Genomic DNA, 22,750 nt, shown 5'->3' with positions numbered 1-22,750 from the left:
TTAACGGTTTTCCTTACCGCAACTGAGCGGTGGGGTTCGACATAAAATGATCGAGGAACCCGATTTCCCGTCCCGGCCACAGCGGCGTCATTCTTAGTTTCAACAAAAACCTCTTATTCGGTCTTGACTCCCCTAAACGCAAATCCAATTAACATGGCCACTGGGGCAGCTAATATTCCCTTCGCCCTGCTTGAAGCGCCGACCGACCGGCGGCGAATTACCGATGACCTTGATGCCGCGGCGCACGTGACCGGTCTGCTATAGCTCCTTGAGGTATACTAGCAGTGTCGAATGGCTTTCACTGACAGCTATTTCCCCAGATGATGGTCGCGTGGAAGTCGCGGTCAACGAAGGAGGCCCGAAGGCAGTCAGCCTGCTACAAGCGCTCCAGGCCCGGTCAATCCCCGTTCATTCAGAGATAAAGGAGACTCGCTTCCCAATCCGGCTTAATGTGGTGATCCACGTCGTGGGATCGCGCGGTGACGTCCAACCTTTCATCGCCTTAGGCCAGGCTTTGCAGAAACACGGACATCGCGTGAGACTAGCGACCCATCTCGTGTTCCGAGACTTTGTCAAAGATAATGGGTTGGAGTTTTTCAATATTGGGGGCGACCCGGCGGAGTTGATGTCATTCATGGTCAAGAATCCGAAGCTGATGCCGAAGATGAAGACCCTTTTACAAGGAACCGTTGGGAAGCGTCGCAAAGAGATTCGGACAATGATTGGGGGATGTTGGCGGTCGTGTTTCGAAGCCGGCGAAGGTACTGACCCGACTGGTTCTGACTCCATAACTTCGCTGCCTTTTGTGGCCGACGCGATTATTGCGAATCCGCCCAGCTTTGCGCATTTCAACTGTGCGCAAAAGATGGGAGTACCGTTACATATGATGTTCACGTAGGTTCTTGTTTGAAAATCCTATGTAAAACGGCTACTGATGTCTCTAGCATGCCATGGTCGCCTACCCAGGCCTTTCCGCATCCTCTGGCGAATATTCTTACCCGCGATACAAAGCCTTCCGTTGCAAACTTTCTGTCTTACGTTCTTACGGAGATTCTCATTTGGCAAGGGGTGGGTGATTTGATTAATGAGTTCCGTCGCTTTGAGCTGGGATTGGATCAGCTGGAAGGCACAGGCGCGCCGAGCTTGCTGCACCGGCTAAGGGTTCCATTCACATATTTCTGGTCTGTACTCTACCTTGGCTCCTGCCACGTAGATGTATTCATTCCATGTCAACAGGTCCCCTTCGCTACTCCCCAAGCCGGATGACTGGGCTGATCACATCGAAGTAACTGGTTTCAATTTTCTTCCTTCGAAGCACGACTATACTCCTCCACAGGATCTGGTCGACTTTCTTGAAGCAGGGCCCCCGCCGCTGTACATCGGGTTCGGTTCAATTGTGGTCGATGATCCCGATGCTCTTTCGCGGACCATCCTAGAGGCGGTCGAGGTAACAGGCCAACGGGCCGTTATTTCAAAAGGATGGGGCGGACTTGGAGCCGGCCTCACCAACCAGCGTAATGTATTATTCTTAGGAAACTGCCCGCATGACTGGTTATTTCAGAGAGTCTGCTGTGTGATTCATCATGGGGGAGCTGGAACGACAGCTACTGGTGTTGCTTTGGGACAACCAACAATCATTGTCCCTTTTTTCGGTGACCAGCCCTTTTGGGGCGCGTTGGTGGCGCAGAACGGAGCAGGTCCTCCACCTATTCCAATACAACAGCTAACCGAGAGCCGTCTCGCGAACGCAATCCGTTTTTGTCTGGAAGGTGACACCGTCGAAAAGGCACAGAAACTGGGTGAGAGAATTCGAGCAGAGGACGGTGCTCGCAGTGCGGTAGACAGCTTCCACCAGAAGCTGGATATTCAACGTCTTCAATGTGCGCTGTGTCCTGATCGTCCCGCCGTGTGGCGCATTAAGAAGACAAGAATTCTGCTTAGCGCATTTGCGGCCACTGTTTTGGTTGTGGAGAGGAGGCTTGATCCAAAAGATGTCGTACTGTAGGTGACGCACACAGGATTTTTATTGCGCGTCTTAAACTGATCTAAGAAATCAGGTACTATTCAAAACGGTATAGCACAAGCGATGGCTGCCTAGGGGCCGATGCTTTTTCAGGAGCCATTAGCAATTTCCTTACCGGGGTGGTTGGGATGCCGCTAAATGCTGTGCAAAATATCCTACAGCCACCATCCGAACGCTTCGCTGCAAGCTATAACATGCCTCCTCACGAGGCATATCAAACTATGCAGTCTTCCGAGGTACCCGGAGTCTGTAGCCAGGCTGAAGTGACAACAAACAACGACGCAGGGCAAGCGCCGTGCTTATCGTCAGCGGTAACGATTCAGTCCCAGGTTGGCGCGCCGTCCATGGCGACTAAATGGGGCCGGTTGAAGAAATTAGGGGCCAGTGCAAGTTATATGGGCCGCCGCACGCTAAATTGGATGGTAGAAGTACCCATGGGCCTTACTGTGATGCTCTCCCAGTTCTTCCATTACTTACCGCGCGGCTATCATGATCAGGCTGTGAGGGAGACACCTGAAGTGGCTGGCGTGAAGTCTGGTTTTATTGCGGCTGGAAAGGTACAATAATCTTGATTCCGCAGGACGTGGCGAAGTTCTAACAAAACAAGGAATTTGGCTATAGCTTCTATGACGGCATAACAGGACTAGTGACACAACCCAGGCAGGGCTGGAATGACGGGAGGTTCGGTGGCTTGGGCAAAGGGCTTGGTAAAGGAGTGGGAGGCGTACTTCTCAAACCTCAAGCCGGTGAGTGTTGCTGCACTCGGTATCCCAACAAGCATGTAATTGACGATGTGAATCATGAACTAAATATAGGGTTATGGGGATTGCTCGGTTATCCCTTAAGCGGAATCCATCGAGAGATAGAGCAGTCATATGGTGCAAATCGAGTGGACTACGTGGTAAGGTCCCGGATCAGACAAGGGATTGCCGAATGGGACGCTACTCTACCAGAGGAGAGGGCGGCAGTGTTGGATAAATGAAGCGTGTTGGACAAAAGGGGCCGGCGTTAAGTACCAAATGCTTCGCCTCAATTAGCCCAGCTCATAGCCATCGATGTGAATTGCGCCTAATCTGCAGGGCCCAAGGTAATTGGGGCATTATACCCATAAATTCTGAAGACTGGGGGACGCCGAGGCTATGGCAATCTAGCTTTATACTCTCTGTGGAGCCCTTGGCTGACTGACGATTACTTGAATTAGCGTCCACTTGAGGATTTAAGAGTTGGGCATGATGCATGCACAGTCTATGTATACTCTCATTAGTTTATCGTAATGTCTAAATCAATATACTGAGACTCTGGTGTGGATGTACTTCTGTCATGTCGCAGGTACTCATGTTGCTACGCCTTCTGATCGCTGTCGCAAGTTAAAATCAGGCTTCGTTTCATTCCCAACGCAGGAGGCCCGGGCATACCTGTGGAGCTCAACATCCTCTATCCCGTGCAGCTACTGGGGTAGTTTCCAGTAGGCATATTTCCTTACTCTGGAAATATGATTAAAGAGGATCATAGAGTCTACATATCGAGGGCCTCCGCAGCTGCTCCCGAGTCAACGGGTACCAGTTGGAGTGAGGGTGTCGAAGAGAGTGGGACGACTGAGGAGTCTGAGCCGAGGCCGATAGAGCTTCGTCAGGCCCAGCACGTTGGCGAAGACTCGGATATTGTACCTGGTGGCCGGGCTGGCCTCGGGGTCAACTTTTTTCATTTGATCTTTAACTGCATGAATCAAGGCCCGCGCTGCGTCGTGCCCGCCGTTTTTGCCGTCTTGTATAAATCGTTCCGAGAACTAAGAGGGTTAGCAGGGGTAAGCGAAGCCGTGTGGGTGCGGGCGGGATTTGAGCTCGTCTGGCCTCAGGCGGAACTAATAATCGGGCTCTGTTCCAAACTAGATCTCTTCCCTCTCCCCCTTGTCCTCCAGGAGCTCAATCCACAAGTCATCAACGCAAAAGTCCCAGTACTCATCCGCATCCGGAGCCGTGGCAAAGATCTCAACCATATTTACATTCTCTCCCCACCCATTATCTCCAAAGATATCAAACTCTATTCGCTCCATCTTCTGATGGCCACCATGTTTGTACGGACTCCAATAAGTGTACACATTCCGTGCCTCGGAGTCCACGATTTCCCACGCGTTGATATTCATCAACAGATTAGGCGGGACGTCACCAAGTGGCTTGTAAGAAATACCCTTGAGATTGAAGAATGGCAGGAGACCGGCCGTGCGGAGCCTGGTTGCGTTAGACTCAAACTGCGGTCTTATCCATGGCTGCTTGGTTTGAGGGCCGAAGAGTGCGTTGGGGGATGAGAAGGCGCAGTCTGTGGCATTCTGTTCAATAAGGCCGAGGTTTGCTGCTGTCAAAGCATGCACAACAGAGAATCCGCGGAAGTTCAGATATGAGTACGATGATATCGATCCGGTTCCGCGCATGGTAGCGATGTCATCGAACTGGAGGTCCGGTTAAATCCTGGGAACGGTACTTTAAGCAAAGAGGGGAGGAACCTACTCTGAGCGTAACATCGTGGGTTGTGCTTCTCTGGGGATTCTGATCCATGATCAGATCGCTGAGGGTTGATTGGTCGCTTTGGCCTTGTGCTAGTGCGCCTGGACAAAGCGCCAACAAACCGAGGGCAAACTTCGAGAGGGGCATGATGGTAGGAGAATGCATGAACGTGGATTTAATCAAATGAAAAAAAATCTAGAGCGGGGACGGAGCAACGGGAGCTTAATAAATCCTGATCTTGATAGCCGCTTGGCTGCCCGATCAAACCCTACTTAGGGGTTTTAGCCTAAATCTTAGTTTACGGACAGGGGTATCGAGAAACACTACCACTAGGATATTGAGATTCTCCAACATGTAACCTTGGACAGGGTTGAGTGCTTGCGACCTGATCATACCACAGCAAATATGGCGGCCCCGCTATCCAAGGGGTTGCATGGATATTCCCAGATTTGGGGAGGTATAAAGCCCAGCTAGGAAGTTCAGATACAAATACTATTATCTCAGTGGCAACTCGTTTTCAGTCTCAGAAGCTTACTAGTATCCTACTTGCCTCATCCAGAAAGGTTATATCAGCTCTTGCAATGAAGCTCCTCACTCTAAGAGTCGCTCTCTGCGCCCTGATCTTCGTTCCCAATGCCTGCTTTTGGTCGCCTGATTGCAAACTAGCCAATTTGCATGACGAAATCTTACTGCCGTAAGTCTATTTTGTTATTTGAAGTAGAGGATGAATCGGCAGTCGGATACTGCCCCATTACCATTACGATGCCATGTTAGAATCACAAGGACACAAGCTAGCCAGCCATTTGCAGGAGGCACAGTTGATCCTCCCAGGAAAAATCAACTGACCAAGAATAAACAAGTACATAACTGGATTGTATCTGTCCGGGTGTCGACGCCATATTTTCGTATTAGGGACCACTCTCAACTTTTGGCGAAGAAGACGAAGACGGAAGGGATAGGAGAGTAGGGCTGTACGCTCAAGATGTCAGACCTGATTGCAAAAGGAGACCATGGAGCGGCAAACGTGGAGCCATGTCGACTGTAAGGACCTCAGCGCGGTTTTCGCACGGACCGTCTAACGGCTGTGCAGGCCTCATCAAGAGACTTGAACTGCCCACATTTCGTCGTATGTCATGCCGCCATAATCCCTGAGCAGATTGATCAGTGCCTGGTCATTGTGGGCCTCCGCTCTATCGAGAGGGCTTTGGGGTCCGTTCCGCTTATTCGGATCAACGATTTCCACCTTGCCCTTCTCCACTGCCCGCAATAACGGGGCCTCCGCATAATCACCATTTCTGTTAACGTCTGCGCCGTGGTTTATCAGGATTTGAATTGTCTCCAACGATCCTTGTTCAGCATCCATGGCGTGCACTATTGGTGCGATATTTGGGAATTGTCCCCGTTTAGCCTCAACATCAGCTCCCGCGTCCAGCAGGGCACTGACAAGCCCCTTGTGTCCTTTCGCTGCTGCTCGGGATAACGGGGTCATCTTGGAGTCTATAAAGAACCCCTTTTCTGAGACACGGTGTATAAGGTTCATACCCGCGTTGACGTTGGCTCCTTGGTTGATTGCTTTCTTCAATGTGCCAAGGATACCATGCTCCGCTGCCCAGTGAAGACATTCGCTGTTATGATGCTTGATATTGTACTGGTAGAGATAATCCAAGAGCAAGTCGTGTAGACGGTGGTTTGTGCGCAGGAAGGAGTTGAGGTCAGCTTCAGAGGCAATATACTCGCCAATCAACAGCAGCAGCTCGTTGGGTAGAGAAAGAAGGGGCATTTCGATGGGGGCAGGAATCAGAATACCAGTAACATACGCAATTCTGCCACAGAAAGTCAAGAAATAGGCATGTGGCATCTGCAAGTTGAAGAAAGTGAGTAACACTTGAGCAGAAGCTCAAGTCAGCCTGGGTGAGGGAGAGTTTGTCTGCAGCGTGGGGCCACCAAACAAGACTTCTGTAAACAGACTAGCCGTATTTTCAGTGTATTTCTAATACGGAGGTATCGTATCTAAGTGGCTTGCCCAATGCCAATCATCACTGGGACTCAGCCTCATTCCCCGCTTGGTCGCACCACAACACACTACCTCTCCCAGACACAACCATCCAGACACCAGTCGCTCTGTACAAAGCCAAAATGCACATTCTGCTCGCTGAAGATAAGTAAGCTTCCTGAAACTTTACGACAAGCCATGAGTTACTGACTTTGTACCAGCCGCGTCAACCAAAAGTTATTCACCCGCATACTCAGCCGTCTCGAATGCACCGTCTCGATCGCCAACAATGGCCAGGAAGCTCTCGACTACCTCTCCGCATCACCAGTCACACATTCTCGGCCGGATATTATACTCATGGACGTAAGAGCCTCCTTACGCCCTTTTTTTCCCAGCGAATGGGCCCCTTCTAACAATAATCCCAAAGACCGCAATGCCCGTAATGGGTGGAATTGAAGCAACAAACATCCTCCGCACCCAGCCACCCTTCGCGACAGACCCGAGAATCTCCGCGACACCAATAATCGCCATGACAGCACACTTGCTGCGTTCTCAGATCGACAGCGGCTGGTTCCAGGAAAGAGGCTTCGACGACGTCCTGCAGAAGCCTCCAAAGGCCTCAAAGATGCGGCAGCTCATTCTCTACTGGTCAAGAAGGAGGGTTGTGCCGAGACAGGGCGCTCTCACCGTTCCTCGCACTGGGAATGTGGTTCCCCTTCCGATGGCTATGGTGCCGTGGGGGGTTTCGCCGTTGAGGGCTTACAGGGGCCCGAGGTCGTTGCTCTAAGCGGATGACGTGGACACGGTTTCCACGTGGGACTGTCCAGATCTTGTTGGATATCTTCCTTTAAACAAGCATGGCTATAAGCCCAGAAAACGGAGGGGACAGCCAGATTAGAGGAATTCCTGGCAGTATTCTTACTGCGGAGATGCGATTAACATTTATTATAGAGGTACTGGGTAGACTATGAATTTCACGCCAGAAAGCAAATACCAAACGCCAGGGTATGGAAAATTGGTCATTCAGTGTCATTAGGTTGTGTCATCAAGGGTCGAGTCAAGAGGTAAGGTGGTCATTCAGACTCTTCCGGCATGCTCGGACGTAGGATGGCCCTCGCTTGCGGCACATAGCTCGACTTGCCCGTCGCCTCGTCGAAGATGTGATACCCGTAATCGGCCGCATTTGGTGGGGTATATACTGTCAAGAATTAGTATAGCCCCATCAATAAGGTTCGAAGTAATGAAGGATACTTACAATGCAGAGAAACAGCCACCTTGGTAGGATGCGGGTTATGTACTCGATGAAGGCCAATATCGTCCGCGATATACGTCACATCGTTGGTAGAGTGCGTTGTCTCTGATTTGACCTTGAGAGGCTTGGAGCCATCGGAACCCTTCTCAGGCGCAGCATAAACCGTTTCCGTCAAATTTCCTGCTAGCACCTTCATGATGCAGTGGGCGTTGGCGTGGTCATGGATGGGTGAGCCCTTTTGGGGGTTCCATACGAGGAGGAGCTGTACGTAGAATATGAGCAATTAGGCGAGACATTATAGCAAGGTATATCCAACGAGGCGCAACTTACAATGTTCGCTTTGTGGTTGATGTTTTCGATGGCATTGCGCGTATAGTTCTTCGACGGGTCGTTATGATAATATCTCGTCCAGCCGCCTTCGCCGGCTTCGTACTTCTTGACCAGCGATATCAGATAGTTTGAGTCGACATCGGAGGAAGATATGCCGCTTGTACTGCCGAGGTAGGTCTTGATATCGCGGACAAGGTTGTCAAGGGAGTATTCGTCGGGGAGGTGCTCATAGCAGTGGCCGAGTTTCTCACTCACTGGGAGTGCGGGCGGATAGAGAACCGACATATGGACTGGTGAGGTGGAATTGGGCTATAATTGGATACTTTTGGACTGTTTGGATATGGGAAGCATTCTGTCCCCTTTATGGGTCTCGTGGCTATTTGCGGTGAGCAATCGCCGAATGTGCAATCGGCGACCCATATTAACTCTGGTGCAACCCCTACAGGAATGCTTTGCTGAACATGAGTGCTGAGGCAAGGGATGATAGGTATTCTGCGTTATCTTACAGGGAGAACTCTAAATGCCCATTCTCCTCTATCTGACGCTAACCTGATGGATAGACATCATCCAGCTTCGTACCCTATACTTGGGCATCGGTGTCTGGTCGTCGGAGACGGGCGATGAAGCGGGATCTCCGATTGGCCGGCAGTCTTGTGGATCAGAAACACCCGACCGGGAATCTGTCGGGAACCTTGAACTAACTGCACACCTCCATTTCATAACAACAGAATTTCATGGGCTCCAACCTTCCCAGCTGAAATTATCCTGATACTGGTCTCCTGACAAAGGCGGAAAGACTCATTGAGCCAGTGCGATGCCCGTGCGGCCGACCAAGGAAAGCGGTCTGACCACGGTGGCCTGCGTCGAGTGCAGGAAGCAGCACCTCAAGTGCGATGCTAAGCGCCCTTCCTGCTCCCGCTGTCTCCAGAATGGCCTTCACTGTGAATACATCGCTTCGCGTCGGGGCGGACGTCGTATATCCCGCCATAAACAGAAACTAGGTGCCGCTTCCTCGTCACCGCTGTATCAGCAAAGCTTGCCGGGGATGACTGCCAACCATACCCAACCTGTTTTGCAGAGTGTTACTCCCGACTTGTCCGGACAGGCGAACCGTCACGTTCCCACTCCGCCAAGCACATCATTCTCTCAACAGCTGACTGCCAATGATCTTTCGAATGCAGCTAGCGATGAAGCTTCCTGGTTGGGGATGCTTCCGGCGAGCGACTATGCCTCCGGTGTTAGTCTGTGCAAATCAACCCTTGAAGATGACAATCGTCTGCTTCGGTTATACTACGAAAACTTTCATGCTGCTCATCCAATTCTTGTCCCGTGCGGAATGTACAACGACCAAAACTATCCACCCTACCTACAGGCAGTCGTCCACTTTGTCGGATCTCAGTACACTTCGACCGGTCGGACAAACGAGTATAAGGACAGAGTCGCCGACCTACTGGGGTCTCACACAGAGCGCTCACGGGCGGCAGTGCAGGCTTGGCTCATATACGCCATCGTGTTAAACGCCCGAAGGGAAACAGACGAAGCTAAAGCTGCACTGACCTGCAGCATTGACCTGGCTCTGGAGCTAGGGATGAACCGTGCTGGATACGCCTCGTCTGCCTATGCAGAATGCTCACTCGAAGCAGAAAGCCTACGCCGAACGTGGTGGGAGCTTTATATCACCGAGATTCACATGGCCATCTCGCTCAACTCATGTACCAGCCGCTGCTGTGCTTCCCATCCGGAGGTGCCTCTTCCCTGCGAGGAATCCATCTACAATGCGGGTAAGGGCATTCCCAGACCGAGCACGATGCTTGACTTCCGACGGCGCGTTCTCGCTGCTGAAGATCCGATATTTTCCTCGTTCAGCTACCGGATTGAAGCTACGGCGATTTTGTCTCGAGTGACCATCTTGAATCGCATCCCTGACTGCCATCGCGACCACGTCCAAGCTGCCGAAAACGCTCTGGTGAGCTGGACAAACCATCTCCCAGCAACGAAACTCGACATCGTCGACGCATATGGAACCGTCGACGAGATGATGTTCCAAGCACATCTAACGATCGGCTACGCCGCGATGCTCCTCCACCTACCACGGAGCGATCTACCTCCAGTCCTAGCACAGCCTGAAAAGAGCCAATTCTGGCCGGGGGCATCATGCCATCAGCAGCTCTCATCTACGTCAACCCGACTGGTCCACAGCATCAAAGCCACCGAGGCCTCGCGCCAGGTCTCCGACTCCATCTCCATATGTCCCAACATCCTCAAACACAGCCCCTTCATCCTCCCCGCGCTTTCACTATGCGGCCTGATCCAGCTCGCGACATCAACCGTCCACTCAGATGAGTGTTTCGATCACCATTGCAACCGCGTCAACCTCATCCTCGGCTGCCTTAAGAGCGCCCGACGGACCTGGGAATTAGCCGAGTCGACATATCAAAGCTTACGATCATCCGCAGCGGATCTGATGTCTGCTTCCCTTGAACGGTGTCAGTGGAACGCAGCACCTGTAAATCAACAACCCGTTCCGAGCGAGTCTACCACTGCGGACCCGACCCGGTCCAGCTCGGTAGCCTTGGATGGACAGGATCCCATGATGACATGTCTGCCGCCGAACTTCTTCGACCGCGCTTGCTTTAATGCTTCCATTTTTACGGCGGTTCCGGATCTTGATATGATATAATGATCTTTGGTTCTATCTTCCAGCGCGTGTCCCGCGCTATCTTGTTGTTCTTGCGTGATGCGCCACTCCTTGTATCTATATGATTCTATCAGAGCAAGCTGGAAGAGTCATACCTGTCGAGCAGACGGTGCTCCACATCTGTTCTCATCGCGAAGAATCCAAGTGCCGCTCCTCAACGACGTTAGAATACATGCGGTTTCGCCACGCTAAAATGCAATCTTGTCATCTACGGGCTTAAGCTCTCGCGGACCGAAGCGGGCCCCAATCTAGCCTTCAACCTACACCCATCGGGGCGCCTGTTATGCGTGGACAAGTATGTACTGGGGCTGTAGCGGCAGTATCTCAGAACGGTGTGCTGTCCATATAGCCCGTCGAGCAAGGACTGACAAACGCCCTTGAAGCCTAAATGAAACAGATAGGGGCCCTGCAATTTCAGAAGCTACAGTCAGCTCCTGTATTGCCTCTCTGGGCCTCCTCTCAACGGAGAAATGCTGGCTAGCAGGCTACCTTGGTAGCGGGCTGGGAAAGTAGCTCTCCCGCTCGGAAGTCTCGGGGTAATAAGGGTACACTATGCAAGACCCAGGGTAATCAATCCCCTCTGTCAAGATCAGACGGACCGAATCCAACTGAGGGGTGCAGCCATGTAACGCCTTGAGCGGGGTCCTACCGCGCCTTCTTTTTCTCGTCACTATGGGAGCTTATAATACTTGAGATCGTTTTTGGCTTCTAGGTTATCATACTGTCACGCAAGGCGCGAAGGACCGCCAACAGACCTCCTAAGAATCTCGCTCCGCTTCGATCCCGCTTGTATTCGTTTACTCTCCTTTACAACCCGAGTCGAGGATTTCCGTACTTTCAGGACTTTTATACTATCCATGCAATGACCAACATCCTCTGGAGGTGAATATGAGCGAATATGGCACTGGACAGGTCTTGCACGTTATCAGCTCCGCTGTCATTATTTAATCCATTCATCTGCCATGAACAAGCTTCTCATCGAGGGAAAATCGTACACAAGATGACCACGTACTTGAACCAGGGAAGGAAAGGTCTCAAGGGCCTCTGTAAGGTTTTCGGGCGAATTTGCCCCTTTTCCGCAAGATGACGGCGAGTAAGATGTGTCCTACTTGGTCGGCAGGTCTACCTAGTGGTGATGGTCAATCGATTGATGATAACTCCTCGGAGGTATCTATATGCGTGGAGGAGAAAGGGGTTCTTTCTATATGTGCCCTAAGGCTGGAAGATGCTGAGACTAGTGGAGTTCGCGGAAATATATATAGCGCCTCTACCTTGCCGAAAGACCACATATATATCCCGCCAATAAATGCGAGATACGGTCCTGTACGTACTGAAGCAAGTCCAATGTCATATCATTTCTTGCATGTTTTTCGCTGGCCACCTACCCATACCCATCGTACTAGCTCTGCTCAACAAGACCGCGTCTCATATGTAGGGAGGGCATGGCTCCACTAGAATTTTTTACGGTACCGAACTAGATACCTGCTATGGTCGTCCATGAGTAGTCCTACTTGTTTAGAAGGCTCACTTCTCACAGCCAATCCGATATGGTGTAATGGTTAACATCGCCGTCTCTCACACGGCAGCTCGGGGTTCGATTCCCCGTATCGGAAATTTCTTTTTTACTTTTTTTAACACGGTGCGTGTGAAGTCTTGACTCATCAGTTGATGTCGCGTAGCGGATATAGACGCGAGGTACTTGATGTTAATTACTGGGCATGGAATTCTCAACATCGAGGTCGAGGTGGCGGATCGCAATAACGCGCGAACGCACTTGGGGCAAGGGAGTGTAAGCCGGAGAAAAGTTCCGGACCTCCCAGGCGGCAACTCGAGCCACAATGCTTTCGAGAGACCTCCACGCGCCGGTTTGGAGATCAGCTCAATCCTCGTACGAAATGAATCGGTACGATGCTGCTCATATGCACGCTATTGCTTGCCAAAATGCGTGCAAACAGGCGTTTCGTCTGTTTTCGCGAAGTTTAAATAGCTTTAAAGGTGGTCAAGCGTCTTGCGACCATTTGAATCAGGTGAGGCGGTAGTTTGTATGTATCTTCGTTTCTCAACAACGCTATATACATGAGTTTTAATACCACGACATTGCAAGTCTATTGTGAGTAGCGCAAAGAGCACTTCCAGTTGACATCTCATAACAAGCTGGCTAGCACAAAGGAGAAACATGGAGATGGTCCACATGGATGGCTAATAATAACAACGACAACAGCAACAACTGATAGTAATTCTTGATGAATGGGACCGGATTCGACCCGCACCGGGGAAAAGGGAGAACGGAGGTAGATGGTGATATGACAGTGAGGTCGAGCTATAGAATGGCTCGTCCGGGACTCAGCACCGGGGACGTCGCCGAGAGGAATGCGCGGTAGTGGTCACGCAAGTGCGTTAATCATCGACGGCTGTTGAGGAAGGATACGACGTGCGCTGGCGTGGGCTCTGACTGACCGAAGTGGAGAGTTTGATTGAATTGTTTGTGCAAGCCTGGCCTTGAGGCTTTGAGGTGGACTCCAGTTCTGATTGTTTGGGTTCATGTGGGTTGACTGGCTAACAACAGACAACAGTAAGCTTCGCGCTCTTAACTTTCGGGTAGTCATCACTTACCAAAAGCCTCACGTCATCTCGTAGGGAACTAGTCCCAGGGGAACTCCCTTCTTGACCATTTCTCAAATCGAACTCGTTCCCCCGATGGTTGTCGCATTGCATAGATTCCCGGGGGGGCCATGAAGCAGATGGACTTTCCCCGTCTCGAACAGCGCCGCATGTGTTCCCAGTTGAATTCGAGCGAGGCCCTGAGGCAGACGGACTTTTGTGGGTCTCGATGGTCGCCGCCGCGCGTAGCTGTAGTCTTCGTCAGTATTGTTCAATCGAGGACTATCCGCCATTTTAACTCACCGGCCCGTGGCACCAAGCGTGTTCTTGGCCCACAGGTAGAACACCATCGCGAGGGTGACGACGGCGATGAGGACGACGAGGTAGGCCACCAGCTCAAAGAGCAGGAAGTTTGGGTCGATAGTAATAGATAAGTCGAACAACGACATGTTTATTGAACTATAGAGCTATTGAGATAAAAATGGGGATAATAATGAGCAACGACATGTTGATTGAACTATATAGCTATAGAGCTATTGAGATCAAAATGGGGATAATAATGAGAGACGATGTCCAGCGGCGACCGTGGAGAGGGGAAGAAAATCCTTGGGCAAATGCCCTGGGCTCGAGAGACATCCCCAGGGGGGCTACTCGTCGCTCCTTCCTGCTGCGACAAATCCAGGATCGGGAACGCGTGGATCGGGAAGGCGCGGATCGGGCTTATAGACGCTATGTGTGATAACGCAGAAGCCACGATGACGCATTATTTACATATTGAATGTCGTCTTCACAATGAAGTATACCCTACGGGCTATTGTATAAGTTGTCTACAAGAAAATGAACGATAACAAGCCAGCCGCTTTATTCCTACTTGGTCCTAAACATTAACCTGAGAAGAAACATGCTCCGCAACAATATGGACTTGCAAGCCAAAACAATTGCTTTCGTGATTTCATTTTCCGTCAACCATAGATGTAGACCATCAACCCTCCCCCTCCCCTGAACATGAGCTAGAAGACCCCTCTTACGAAAACCTCGATCTCTGAGACGCAGAGTCCTTAGGCGCAAGAGTCGAGTTGGACTTAGTAGACAACCTACTTTTATTCTTCGCAATCCCACGGCTCGGATACGGCCTGTTCGGCCCCGACGAAGGCGGCAGGCTATCCTCCCGCGAGGGCGTGAAGTTCGCGTAGCTCACAGGCGGACTCTCCTCCCTCAACTGGTCAACTCCCAGCGGGCGCGCGGACTCCGAACCCGACGTCGTGGCCGTCGAGACGGTAGAGCTGGCGTAGTTGGCGTAGTTGGTACCAAACAGCGCGGTGCGGAAGCCATCGCGGAAGCTCCTGTTGTCGTCCACGAGGGGCTTGGCCCGTTGGAGAGCCCGGGAACCAAGCCCCCGTTCCAGCGCCCAGGAAGGAGGACCATTGTCCAGAGCGCGGGGCCGAAGAGGCGAAGAGGGAAAGGCATTGTCAATACGCCGGGGACTGCCAAATGGATTCTCAAGACGCTTGCCCACGTTGAACCCGTTGTTGAACGTCTCGTCGCTGAACCCATCTGTCTTGTGTCTCCAGGCCTCGCCCTCGATCTTCCCATTCGCGGCGCGCGTACCGTCGAACCCGGCCGACTTCTTCTCCTTGACGCGGCCGGAGGGGCCCCGGATATCGTAGCCGTAGCTTTCCTTGGCCTTGATGTTCTGGGCTCCATTCTTGTAGTTGGTCGAGTAAGACTGAGCGTGGGTGTAGGTCTCTACTCTGAGGTTTTTGTTTTTCTCGGCGAGCTTCATCCATTGTGAGGAGCGAGGATACGCGCTGAAGATATCTGAAGGCATTTTGAGCGAAGAAAGTACTGTGATGTTGGATTTGCTGCTTGAGGGTTGTGGAGTTTGTGGTGCTGCTTAGCTGGAAGCTGAGGATGACGATGAGAGAGGGGGATGGAGAGGTGATGAGTCGCTTATATGCTTTTCCGAATAAAGACAGAGGGCGTGTTAGAGGTCTCCTTGTTTCGGCTTTGTTCAAACATTTCATTGGTTGGAATAATGAGAGTTGATCTTTGACATTACCTTGCTTTTGAAACAAACAGCATCTCAAACCATTGATAATTCTTTGTTCAAGATCATCTCAAAGGTTGGAGACAATGGAATCCATAATCTATTCGCCATCTCAAACAGTAGACAATTCAATCGCAGGTCAATTGTTGTGGACCATTCTTTGTCCATCCGCGACGCACAGCTTTGGAAAATACGTTGAACAAGGGCTTTGATAAGCTTCCCCAACAACTACCCAAGCTATTGAACCTAGGTGAATATGGACAGGGTAGACGAAATATTTTGAAATGTTTGTATTATAGCAAGCCTATGCTTAAACGAGCAGGCTGTGCCTTCGCTTATCGTTTTGGGATGTCAGAGAAGATCTCTTCCCATAATCTAAAGCTCCGAATGGACCTCACTGGTTGCTTTCTCGTCGACAACACACGATCTTGCCGTTATGATATCTCTAGCCACCGCCGCAGCTTGCCTCGCCGCCATAAAAACCGGCAAGTCCTCATCGCGCATGTCCAAATCTGCCCCGCGATAGCGCTCCAGGACAGAAGAGTTGATGTTTTCATGCTGATCAACAACCTCAAGGACAGCCCGAATCAGGCCCGCATCATAAGCCTGCGGGCCAAGGAGCAGAATATGATCGACCGGCTCGTCCTGGACGACCTCCTCTAGCAAAAGCTTGACGGAACCCCAGTACGTTGCATCGCTGTTTCGGGCAGCACCAAGTTCCGGATTCTCGACAAGTCTCCGCGGCCATACGATTCCGCCATCTCGGATATTCAGGGTTACCCCGAGGCTCGCGGCGCTGTAGCTGATGACGAGCATTGCTCGGGGACCAGCGGGCACTCCATCCTCATCCTGATCGTCCTCTACCAATATCCCGTCATATCCCAGCGCGTGATAGGAAGCAATCTCGCCATCGAGATGGTCGAGTCCTGCGCGGTGGCACGCAAGGCGGAAGCGAACGCGATACAGCGAACCGGTCCCGGCTTCGAAATCCGGCCAGGTTGTAAAGACCCGATCGGACACTGGCAAGTCCAACGTGTCGAGAATGTCGGATTTGATCGATGATAGCGTGTCGGCTATTGTGTCCACCCATCTGTCTGGTTGATAAGGGTCGGACGGCGGATTGGTGTCCGTGTGGAACCACGCTCTGATTGCCCGCCACCACTCCATCATAAAGAGGGGCGGGTAGAATGTCTGCGTTGGTTCGTGCGTGCAATCCCTGGTCTCAAGTTAGGATGTTGATCACCAATACCGTTGTTACTACACCGACATTCTTGGTCCAAGGCCGTCGAACTGCCGAGCATCCTCTGCTAGCGAGCGCATGGCTCCCAAATACTCTGAAGAGCCATCGATCCGCGCAATGTCCACTGTCGTCCCATTTTCGAAATGGATGGCAACTGCGCTATACAGCGTTAGCGGCTCGCTGCCAAAGATTGCGACGGGACCGGGCGATCTTTACACGTATGCCATGGTTAGGTCAATCCCCACCCCTATGTGCGTGTTAGTTCGGTTTGGTCTATGTGGCCTTTGCGCGATCTACCTGGAGCATCTCGTTGGCGGGAAGGTATGCAGTCCGCGTATGTGCGACCAAGGCCTGCTAGAGTCGATATACATGTAATCATCGTAATTTTCATCGTCACAGCGCGGTGAAGAGTACTCCGTATGGGGATATCGAAGTTGCGGCTCCTAAGATAGCGGGGCGTTGTGGAGATAAGACACTGTGGCCCCTCCCGACCTACTCCGTAGGTGAGGTGGACCGAGCCTCATCATGCCACGTGTGCGTGCCGAGGCTTTCAGGGGGCCAACGTCCTGTCTACGCCCGATTGGATCCGGCTTGGATTTACAAGGGTGTGCTGGCTTGGCGGGCCTGTCATGGTTAGAGCGATGACGCAGGACAGGGTCGGCAATGATATCCGATCTAATGTGGACAGAACTATCTAGTAGATGCTTGCTAGCTATACCTTGGTCACCTCGAAACAACACAGCCCAAATGTGCGCCAGAAGCTTGTAAATGTACAGATGAAAGGACTGCAACACTATGAGCCCGACCCCGTGTGACTTGCCCATCCCTGGCGATGGGGGTTTTAGCTCCGAAGACCAACCCATGACGACACCTTAGTTTTCTAAGCAGGATATCAATGGCATCAGGTACATGGTATGCAACAAAATTGTCGAATAATGATTGCTGGTCGTACGTAGGCCATCGAGAGACATTACCGAGAGAGTGAGTGAGCAGCACGTGTGGCCTAGTGACTGACACTGGCATTGTAGACGATCCGAGTCAACCAAGTTTGCCTGGAGCACCATCTGTCAATGCCAAGTAGCATACTACCTGCGTGCAGTCCCGTTGGCGACCACCTCATTAACCCTGACTGTGAACAAGTGCCATGGACACAAATATTTCCGCCGTCTCCCCTCCTCCATCTGACGTTCCTGCTGCTGCTGCTCGGGTGGCCCTATAAAGTCCGGCGAAGGCCCATTCTCCCTATCGCCGCTATCACTCCACCGCCGCGGCACCCTCTGCGCGACCGCCACCAGCCTATTCAGGATATTGAACTCGAGCTTCAACTTGACGCTATAAATAAACGCCTTGGCTGCCGTCTGCGTCGCATACCGGCCACTAAACTGGAGGGCGACAATCAAGACATCGAGGAGGACGACGAAGACGTTCATGTAGATCAAATGCAGCATCAGACGACGACCAGCTTCTTCCCCATGTATCGCCGTGAGCGGTCCCCCGCCGGTGTAGAATAGCCGGCACATTTGGTACATGTAAATCGCGGAAATGGACGTTTCCTGCAGGAAGAATATCGTCACCTGGATCCGCTCGTAGATTCCATACGGGAGCGAGAAGCGCCGGTAGAGGACGGAGTTTGCGCCGTAGCAGAGGATTATAGTGGGGATATGCAGAAGAATCGCATTCATGATGATCATCCCGAGGACGAGCCGGAGGATCAGGCGGCGGTGCACGATCAGATGGAGGCGCGAGTACAGGACTAGCGACTGCCCGGTGACCATCGCGCACCAGCCCAGGATTATGAGGGTGACATTAAACAGGCGGATGTTGTCGGAAATGTCAAAGTCGTTGAGCAGGAAGCCGACGGAGTAGATGGCTATTCCCCAGGTGGCGACGAGGAAGCTCCAAAAGTACAGGCCGCGGTAGCGCTTGAAGACGATGAAGAGGAGGCATGTGAGTTCGATGACATTGTACAGCGCGATGGAAAGAAAGGCTGTCACGGCGTAGGTTGCTGGGCGCGGGATTTTGGAGTTGACGTTGATGCCTAGATCTGGCATGGTCATTGTCGATGGCGATGATTCGGGAAGGAGCAGGATCTCATGGCCCCAGCATCAGGTATTTCGCGACTGATGCTTCTTCAGAAATTCTTCCCCGCCGACATATTTAATTTCTCCCACAACAGCATGCTGTTTCAGACTCTGCCACCGTTGGTATATCCATCCATCCAGCGCGGTGCCTCATAGCGGAGGTAGTCCGAGAGTCAATGACGCGAGGGCGCCGTGGATCCATGGCAGCATTCGCTCGAACCAATAAAAACTTCAACTGCCCGGACTTGTCCATGGGTGATCTGGGGATGGAGAAATCTGACAGGTTCCTGACTCCGCTTCTCGCCTTATCACTAATCATTTTTTGATGGTTGAATAGGGATGCAGATTCTCGTATCTCGAGATGAATTTGGCCGGAACTTCATTCCAACATCGTTGTATGGCATGTTCTCTTCAACGGCACCCGACGACAGCCTGCGAGGAAATGTCCGCGACGGCTGTTTGCGATAAGTTTGAAGAAGCCACGCGACCCGTCCAGGACGACAACTTGATAGGCTCTACCAATTTTGAAGAAAGGTTGTTGAAAGTCTCTCTCCAATAGCCGCCAGCTTTGGAAGGAGCCTATCAGGATTCCATCCAAAATCACACGATACACCCGGGCTTGACTAGGATAATGAGAATTAAACTACTTATCTTTTGATAAATCCTAAAGGTAAACGGACTTCGATAACGTCTGAACCTCAAAACCACACCTCTAGTAAAGGCTTGTATGTGCCTACGGGACCGACATTGATCAAGATAGGCTGATCAGGGGACGTTTGTAAGCTTGAACATTTCCCCTCTGCTACTAGCGTGGAACAAAATCCTCAAGCCTGTACAAGGGCATTGCATGTCTCCTTCTGCTTTGCTGAGAGTCCCGTGCATTTTCCCAGGTGCCTACAAGATTCCAGGACTTAGCACTTTATGACCAGTTTCCATCCATTCTGAAAAAGTAAACAACACGCAAAGAGCTCTTTTTTCAGCAGAATTACAAAGTCGACAGCACAAAAAGAATCTTCAACCAGAATCAAGTTTACCACCCCTCTCACGGCTAACCTAGACCGATGGACGCGAACGAAAACAGCCGGCAGCACGGCGGGCGCCCGCGCGGAATTGTGAAGAAACCACGACCACAGGGTTACAAAAAAGGATACCAGAAAGGGACCACGCAAGTAGGCAGCCGCGAAGCGAGGTGTCCGAAAGACAATACAGCCACCAATTCAACAGGAACAGACCCGGCTGGGCCCCGCAATCCACTACTGGCTCCGCAAAGACGGCTGGCCTGACACGCTCTTCCAGCTGGGCCCTGACAATGCGCTTCGACTGCTCGCCGACCGCACCCGCAGCGCCAGCACGTTGTCGGCTGCAAAAGAGTCCCCTTACGCCGATGAAGCGTGCGAGGACTTTTTGCTCTCGATGAATATCAACCGGACGACCACGAGGACGGCCCGCGGAGGAGTACATTGCAATGTACGGCCGTCTATCCAAGAGCGACGACTGGGAGACCCCGACAGGTACCATCTTCGACGACGATACGTTCCTCGACGTCTGCAACCAGCTTCGTGACTACGGCGAGGTAGCTGTCAAGGCGGTGATCGGATCCCTGATCGTGCCGCTGGCCTGTGTGGGGATGTGCGCGGCCGCGTGCCCTTCAAGAGCCTCATCGACGGCATCAGGATGCACTGGGAGGGAGACGGGTCGGTCGCCCTCGATGAGAGCCAATTTCGGCTTCCGCCCCCGCAACCGGATCATTCTGTTGGGTTCTCCTTGAATGCGTTTACAAAAGCGCAGCTGGGCAAGCTGCAGCCTTTCCTCGGCGGGGATTCTCGCGCCGAGGGCTCGTACTTTAAGGGGGTAAACGGGATGCTGTTCCCCTTTTTGAGAAACAAGGACTAAAGGAGGCGGAGCGGAAAAACATGCATAGCACGGGCCGCGCCCTCAGGGGTGTAGTCGGACTTTTCAAGCTGGCGAAGCGCGAAACAGATCTTCACCGGCGCATCCTAGGGTTTTCGGTGTCTTACAACAGTTGCATGGCCTGTGTCCACGCGTACTATCCGATTGTCGAAAAGGCCACCTCGACATCTGCAGTGAAAATATCTTACCACCGACGTGAGATTCGCAGGATAATCTGGGACTCGGGCAATGACAAGAATCGCAGGATAATTCATCATTTCATCCTCACCCTCTATCGCGACTGCGTGCCGAAGCACCACGAGCTACTATGAAGCGCCCTGGATGTCCTACCGGAGCCATCGGAAAACACGACTTAGGGCTAACCCCGCTGGGAACTCTGAGTACACTAGCAGATCGTTCAGTTGCTGATAAGGCGGAAGGCTGAGTTGTTTCTGTTGGCGGTTTATTTTCACTCTTTTCTTTTTGGTGTACTCTTTTTCTTTGTTTTATTCCCCCCTCCTTTCTATCTTCTCTTTAGCTTCCCTCTTTTTCTTCTTTCTTGCTTCTTTTTTCCACGGTGCATATCCAACCAGATTGTATACCAGCACTGCAGTGATGGGGGACCTAGTATGTTTCCGTTGTAATGAGACTTCTGTGCCAGCTGTAAGAAGAGCCTAAAGAGACACGACCCAATGAGATTGAACCACACTGACGCCATGATCATGAAAATGCTAGTAAGAATGGCTGTAGGTCAGTTACCCAGTTGCTACAGAGGTTCCTAGCGAGACACGGTTCATATATCTATAGTGAGTGGTCCTATACTGATTCGGCATCGTAAACCCCATAGGACACTCAATAGGCGGAGGAAAAAGTAGCAATGGCCTGATGCAAAAGTTGAAATAAAGTTCATGTACGAGTTGGTTGACGCCGGAAAACAGCTTCAGAGAGATCCTCAGGCACCCCTTCTACCCTCCTACCTTATAGAAAACCATATCAGATGTCTAAAGAGGAAACTACTAAGCACCTAAGGGCTACATCTTATCCTCTACCATAGCAGAAGTATTGTATGTTAAAACTAAGGAAAATTAAGATCAACCCTTGTCACAGAAAGAATTTTAGGACAACAGAGGGTATTGAGCGGGAGATATTTAATTAAACAGGTTTTAAATAATAGAGTGTTAAGAAAAGTTCAAGTGATGGTTTATAGGCGATAACGACAAGGCTTTGTTGGGGCGTAAATAGAGATCAAGTAGGGTTGCAAAGTAAGTAGCTTTAACAATGCTTATAGAGATGTAAAAAATAGCTTAGGGAGATGGTTCGCGAAGGAGAAATTGGAATGAAGGTACGGCAAGCGTTCTACAGAGTCTGCCTGATTGTTATATAAACTCGGCAGTTTATAGGAAAAGTCTAAAGAGATAGGACGAAATGGCCTTGAGCTGAGCTATTCCCGTAATGATCAAGATGCTGCTACGGATGATTGTGGGTTGGTTGACAATGTTCTTATAGAGGTGTCGAGCAGTTCTTTGGTTCCTGTTTCAACAATATGATTCGATATCCACTAATTATTGTACCGTACTATTCTTCAACCCTGCTGCCCGTGGCGTAATGCTCGTCAGGAGATCCCAGTCCGCGGTCCTCTGGCTAGCACCCACAGCATGGTGCTCCTAGCGAGCTAGTTGTATTCTCCCTCATGCACGTATCCAACAATCCATTGCCCTCCGCAACGCCTCTAGCTCTCCTGGGCATTGCCACTGCTAACCTAACCACTTTCATAAGAGGATGGGTCTAGGTTACCTTGCCCAGATTCCCGCCCATCTCATTCAACCTGTGGCACACAAGGGCCAGAAGGGGCTGAACCTTTCTATAATTGCAAGGTGGAATAGAGAAGATGTGGTTTTTCTCTTCCTTGCTGTAAAGCGAGTTGGAAGTGTCCAAATGCTCCGCCGAGTGGTTATGTCTCTGCGATGCTTAGGGTCAAATGGACAAGTATATCCAGCACAGGGCTACAGGAGACTACATGTGCACGAGCGCCTTAGCATACAGACAAATCACGAGGATCATATAACAATCGATACACGCGTTTGTTCATTGATG

At 51.3% G+C, this 22,750-nt stretch overlaps 11 protein-coding genes and 1 non-coding gene across 12 annotated transcripts; 5 read left to right on the top strand and 7 right to left on the bottom strand.

Moving 5' to 3' along the window:
- Positions 1-89: 89 nt before the first annotated feature.
- On the top strand, positions 90-3,036 carry BJX68DRAFT_277428 (glycosyltransferase). The gene is made up of 7 exons (XM_071048327.1): positions 90-253; positions 321-894; positions 945-1,181; positions 1,237-2,001; positions 2,058-2,580; positions 2,631-2,769; positions 2,839-3,036. Exons 1-7 carry the CDS (start codon positions 154-156, stop codon positions 3,003-3,005), a joined length of 2,505 nt encoding a protein of 834 aa, XP_070896460.1. The 5' UTR covers positions 90-153; the 3' UTR covers positions 3,006-3,036.
- An 872-nt stretch (positions 3,037-3,908) lies between these two features.
- On the bottom strand, positions 3,909-4,671 carry BJX68DRAFT_269288 (uncharacterized protein; the record flags this gene model as incomplete). The annotated part of the gene is made up of 2 exons (XM_071046293.1): positions 3,909-4,469; positions 4,528-4,671. The coding sequence occupies 2 exons, from the start codon at positions 4,669-4,671 to the stop codon at positions 3,909-3,911; spliced, it is 705 nt and encodes a 234-aa protein (XP_070896459.1).
- Positions 4,672-5,044: 373 nt separating this feature from the next.
- BJX68DRAFT_242327 (ankyrin repeat domain-containing protein) lies at positions 5,045-6,457 on the bottom strand. The gene has a single exon (XM_071040970.1). It carries the CDS (start codon positions 6,380-6,382, stop codon positions 5,621-5,623), a length of 762 nt encoding a protein of 253 aa, XP_070896458.1. The 5' UTR covers positions 6,383-6,457; the 3' UTR covers positions 5,045-5,620.
- A 165-nt stretch (positions 6,458-6,622) lies between these two features.
- Positions 6,623-7,421, top strand: BJX68DRAFT_242326 (response regulator). The gene is made up of 3 exons (XM_071040969.1): positions 6,623-6,686; positions 6,739-6,880; positions 6,945-7,421. The coding sequence occupies exons 1-3, from the start codon at positions 6,661-6,663 to the stop codon at positions 7,302-7,304; spliced, it is 528 nt and encodes a 175-aa protein (XP_070896457.1). The 5' UTR covers positions 6,623-6,660; the 3' UTR covers positions 7,305-7,421.
- BJX68DRAFT_242321 (putative cysteine dioxygenase) lies at positions 7,422-8,572 on the bottom strand. Its single transcript, XM_071040968.1, has 3 exons — positions 8,100-8,572; positions 7,773-8,031; positions 7,422-7,715 (listed from the first exon to the last, which is right to left on the bottom strand). Exons 1-3 carry the CDS (start codon positions 8,382-8,384, stop codon positions 7,591-7,593), a joined length of 669 nt encoding a protein of 222 aa, XP_070896456.1. The 5' UTR covers positions 8,385-8,572; the 3' UTR covers positions 7,422-7,590.
- A 246-nt stretch (positions 8,573-8,818) lies between these two features.
- Positions 8,819-11,330, top strand: BJX68DRAFT_136042 (Zn(II)2Cys6 transcription factor). The gene has a single exon (XM_071036381.1). It carries the CDS (start codon positions 8,914-8,916, stop codon positions 10,777-10,779), a length of 1,866 nt encoding a protein of 621 aa, XP_070896455.1. The 5' UTR covers positions 8,819-8,913; the 3' UTR covers positions 10,780-11,330.
- Positions 11,331-12,338: 1,008 nt separating this feature from the next.
- BJX68DRAFT_t123 lies at positions 12,339-12,410 on the top strand. Its single transcript has one exon. It is a non-coding gene; the product is annotated as a tRNA-Glu (tRNA).
- Positions 12,411-13,472: 1,062 nt separating this feature from the next.
- BJX68DRAFT_269283 (uncharacterized protein) lies at positions 13,473-13,847 on the bottom strand (the record flags this gene model as incomplete). The annotated part of the gene is made up of 2 exons (XM_071046292.1): positions 13,473-13,647; positions 13,702-13,847. The coding sequence occupies 2 exons, from the start codon at positions 13,845-13,847 to the stop codon at positions 13,473-13,475; spliced, it is 321 nt and encodes a 106-aa protein (XP_070896454.1).
- A 575-nt stretch (positions 13,848-14,422) lies between these two features.
- Positions 14,423-15,226, bottom strand: BJX68DRAFT_269282 (uncharacterized protein; the record flags this gene model as incomplete). The annotated part of the gene is made up of 1 exon (XM_071046291.1): positions 14,423-15,226. One exon carries the CDS (start codon positions 15,224-15,226, stop codon positions 14,423-14,425), a length of 804 nt encoding a protein of 267 aa, XP_070896453.1.
- Positions 15,227-15,820: 594 nt separating this feature from the next.
- BJX68DRAFT_269281 (uncharacterized protein) lies at positions 15,821-17,076 on the bottom strand (the record flags this gene model as incomplete). The annotated part of the gene is made up of 4 exons (XM_071046290.1): positions 15,821-16,661; positions 16,713-16,844; positions 16,902-16,932; positions 16,983-17,076. The coding sequence occupies 4 exons, from the start codon at positions 17,074-17,076 to the stop codon at positions 15,821-15,823; spliced, it is 1,098 nt and encodes a 365-aa protein (XP_070896452.1).
- A 294-nt stretch (positions 17,077-17,370) lies between these two features.
- Positions 17,371-18,904, bottom strand: BJX68DRAFT_277424 (uncharacterized protein). The gene has a single exon (XM_071048326.1). It carries the CDS (start codon positions 18,740-18,742, stop codon positions 17,771-17,773), a length of 972 nt encoding a protein of 323 aa, XP_070896451.1. The 5' UTR covers positions 18,743-18,904; the 3' UTR covers positions 17,371-17,770.
- A 923-nt stretch (positions 18,905-19,827) lies between these two features.
- BJX68DRAFT_269279 (uncharacterized protein) lies at positions 19,828-20,659 on the top strand (the record flags this gene model as incomplete). The annotated part of the gene is made up of 3 exons (XM_071046289.1): positions 19,828-19,935; positions 19,991-20,277; positions 20,344-20,659. The coding sequence occupies 3 exons, from the start codon at positions 19,828-19,830 to the stop codon at positions 20,657-20,659; spliced, it is 711 nt and encodes a 236-aa protein (XP_070896450.1).
- Positions 20,660-22,750: the final 2,091 nt, after the last annotated feature.

This window comes from Aspergillus pseudodeflectus, assembly GCF_044049435.1.
Source record: "Aspergillus pseudodeflectus strain CBS 756.74 chromosome Unknown BJX68scaffold_38, whole genome shotgun sequence".
NCBI classification, from domain to species: Eukaryota; Fungi; Ascomycota; class Eurotiomycetes; order Eurotiales; family Aspergillaceae; genus Aspergillus; species Aspergillus pseudodeflectus.
The sequence above is the reverse complement of the archived record's forward strand: the minus strand, read 5'-3'. Positions and strand labels throughout refer to the sequence as shown.

What these genes read in the sequence shown, in the direction of transcription:
- BJX68DRAFT_277428 (XM_071048327.1), top strand. Translation starts at nt 154, where the DNA reads ATGGCCACTGGGGCAGCTAATATTCCCTTCGCCCTGCTTGAAGCGCCG. An exon ending in GTTCCATTCACATATTTCTG is followed by an intron (nt 1,182 to 1,236) that starts GTCTGTACTCTA and finishes CCATGTCAACAG; the next exon opens with GTCCCCTTCGCTACTCCCCA. An exon ending in ACTTCTCAAACCTCAAGCCG is followed by an intron (nt 2,770 to 2,838) that starts GTGAGTGTTGCT and finishes AACTAAATATAG; the next exon opens with GGTTATGGGGATTGCTCGGT.
- BJX68DRAFT_136042 (XM_071036381.1), top strand. Translation starts at nt 8,914, where the DNA reads ATGCCCGTGCGGCCGACCAAGGAAAGCGGTCTGACCACGGTGGCCTGC.
- BJX68DRAFT_242321 (XM_071040968.1), bottom strand. Translation starts at nt 8,384, where the DNA reads ATGTCGGTTCTCTATCCGCCCGCACTCCCAGTGAGTGAGAAACTCGGC. An exon ending in TCAACCACAAAGCGAACATT is followed by an intron (nt 8,032 to 8,099) that starts GTAAGTTGCGCC and finishes TTCTACGTACAG; the next exon opens with CTCCTCCTCGTATGGAACCC. An exon ending in GGTGGCTGTTTCTCTGCATT is followed by an intron (nt 7,716 to 7,772) that starts GTAAGTATCCTT and finishes AATTCTTGACAG; the next exon opens with TATATACCCCACCAAATGCG.
- BJX68DRAFT_242327 (XM_071040970.1), bottom strand. Translation starts at nt 6,382, where the DNA reads ATGCCACATGCCTATTTCTTGACTTTCTGTGGCAGAATTGCGTATGTT.
- BJX68DRAFT_242326 (XM_071040969.1), top strand. Translation starts at nt 6,661, where the DNA reads ATGCACATTCTGCTCGCTGAAGATAA. An exon ending in ATTCTGCTCGCTGAAGATAA is followed by an intron (nt 6,687 to 6,738) that starts GTAAGCTTCCTG and finishes ACTTTGTACCAG; the next exon opens with CCGCGTCAACCAAAAGTTAT. An exon ending in CGGATATTATACTCATGGAC is followed by an intron (nt 6,881 to 6,944) that starts GTAAGAGCCTCC and finishes ATAATCCCAAAG; the next exon opens with ACCGCAATGCCCGTAATGGG.
- BJX68DRAFT_277424 (XM_071048326.1), bottom strand. Translation starts at nt 18,742, where the DNA reads ATGACCATGCCAGATCTAGGCATCAACGTCAACTCCAAAATCCCGCGC.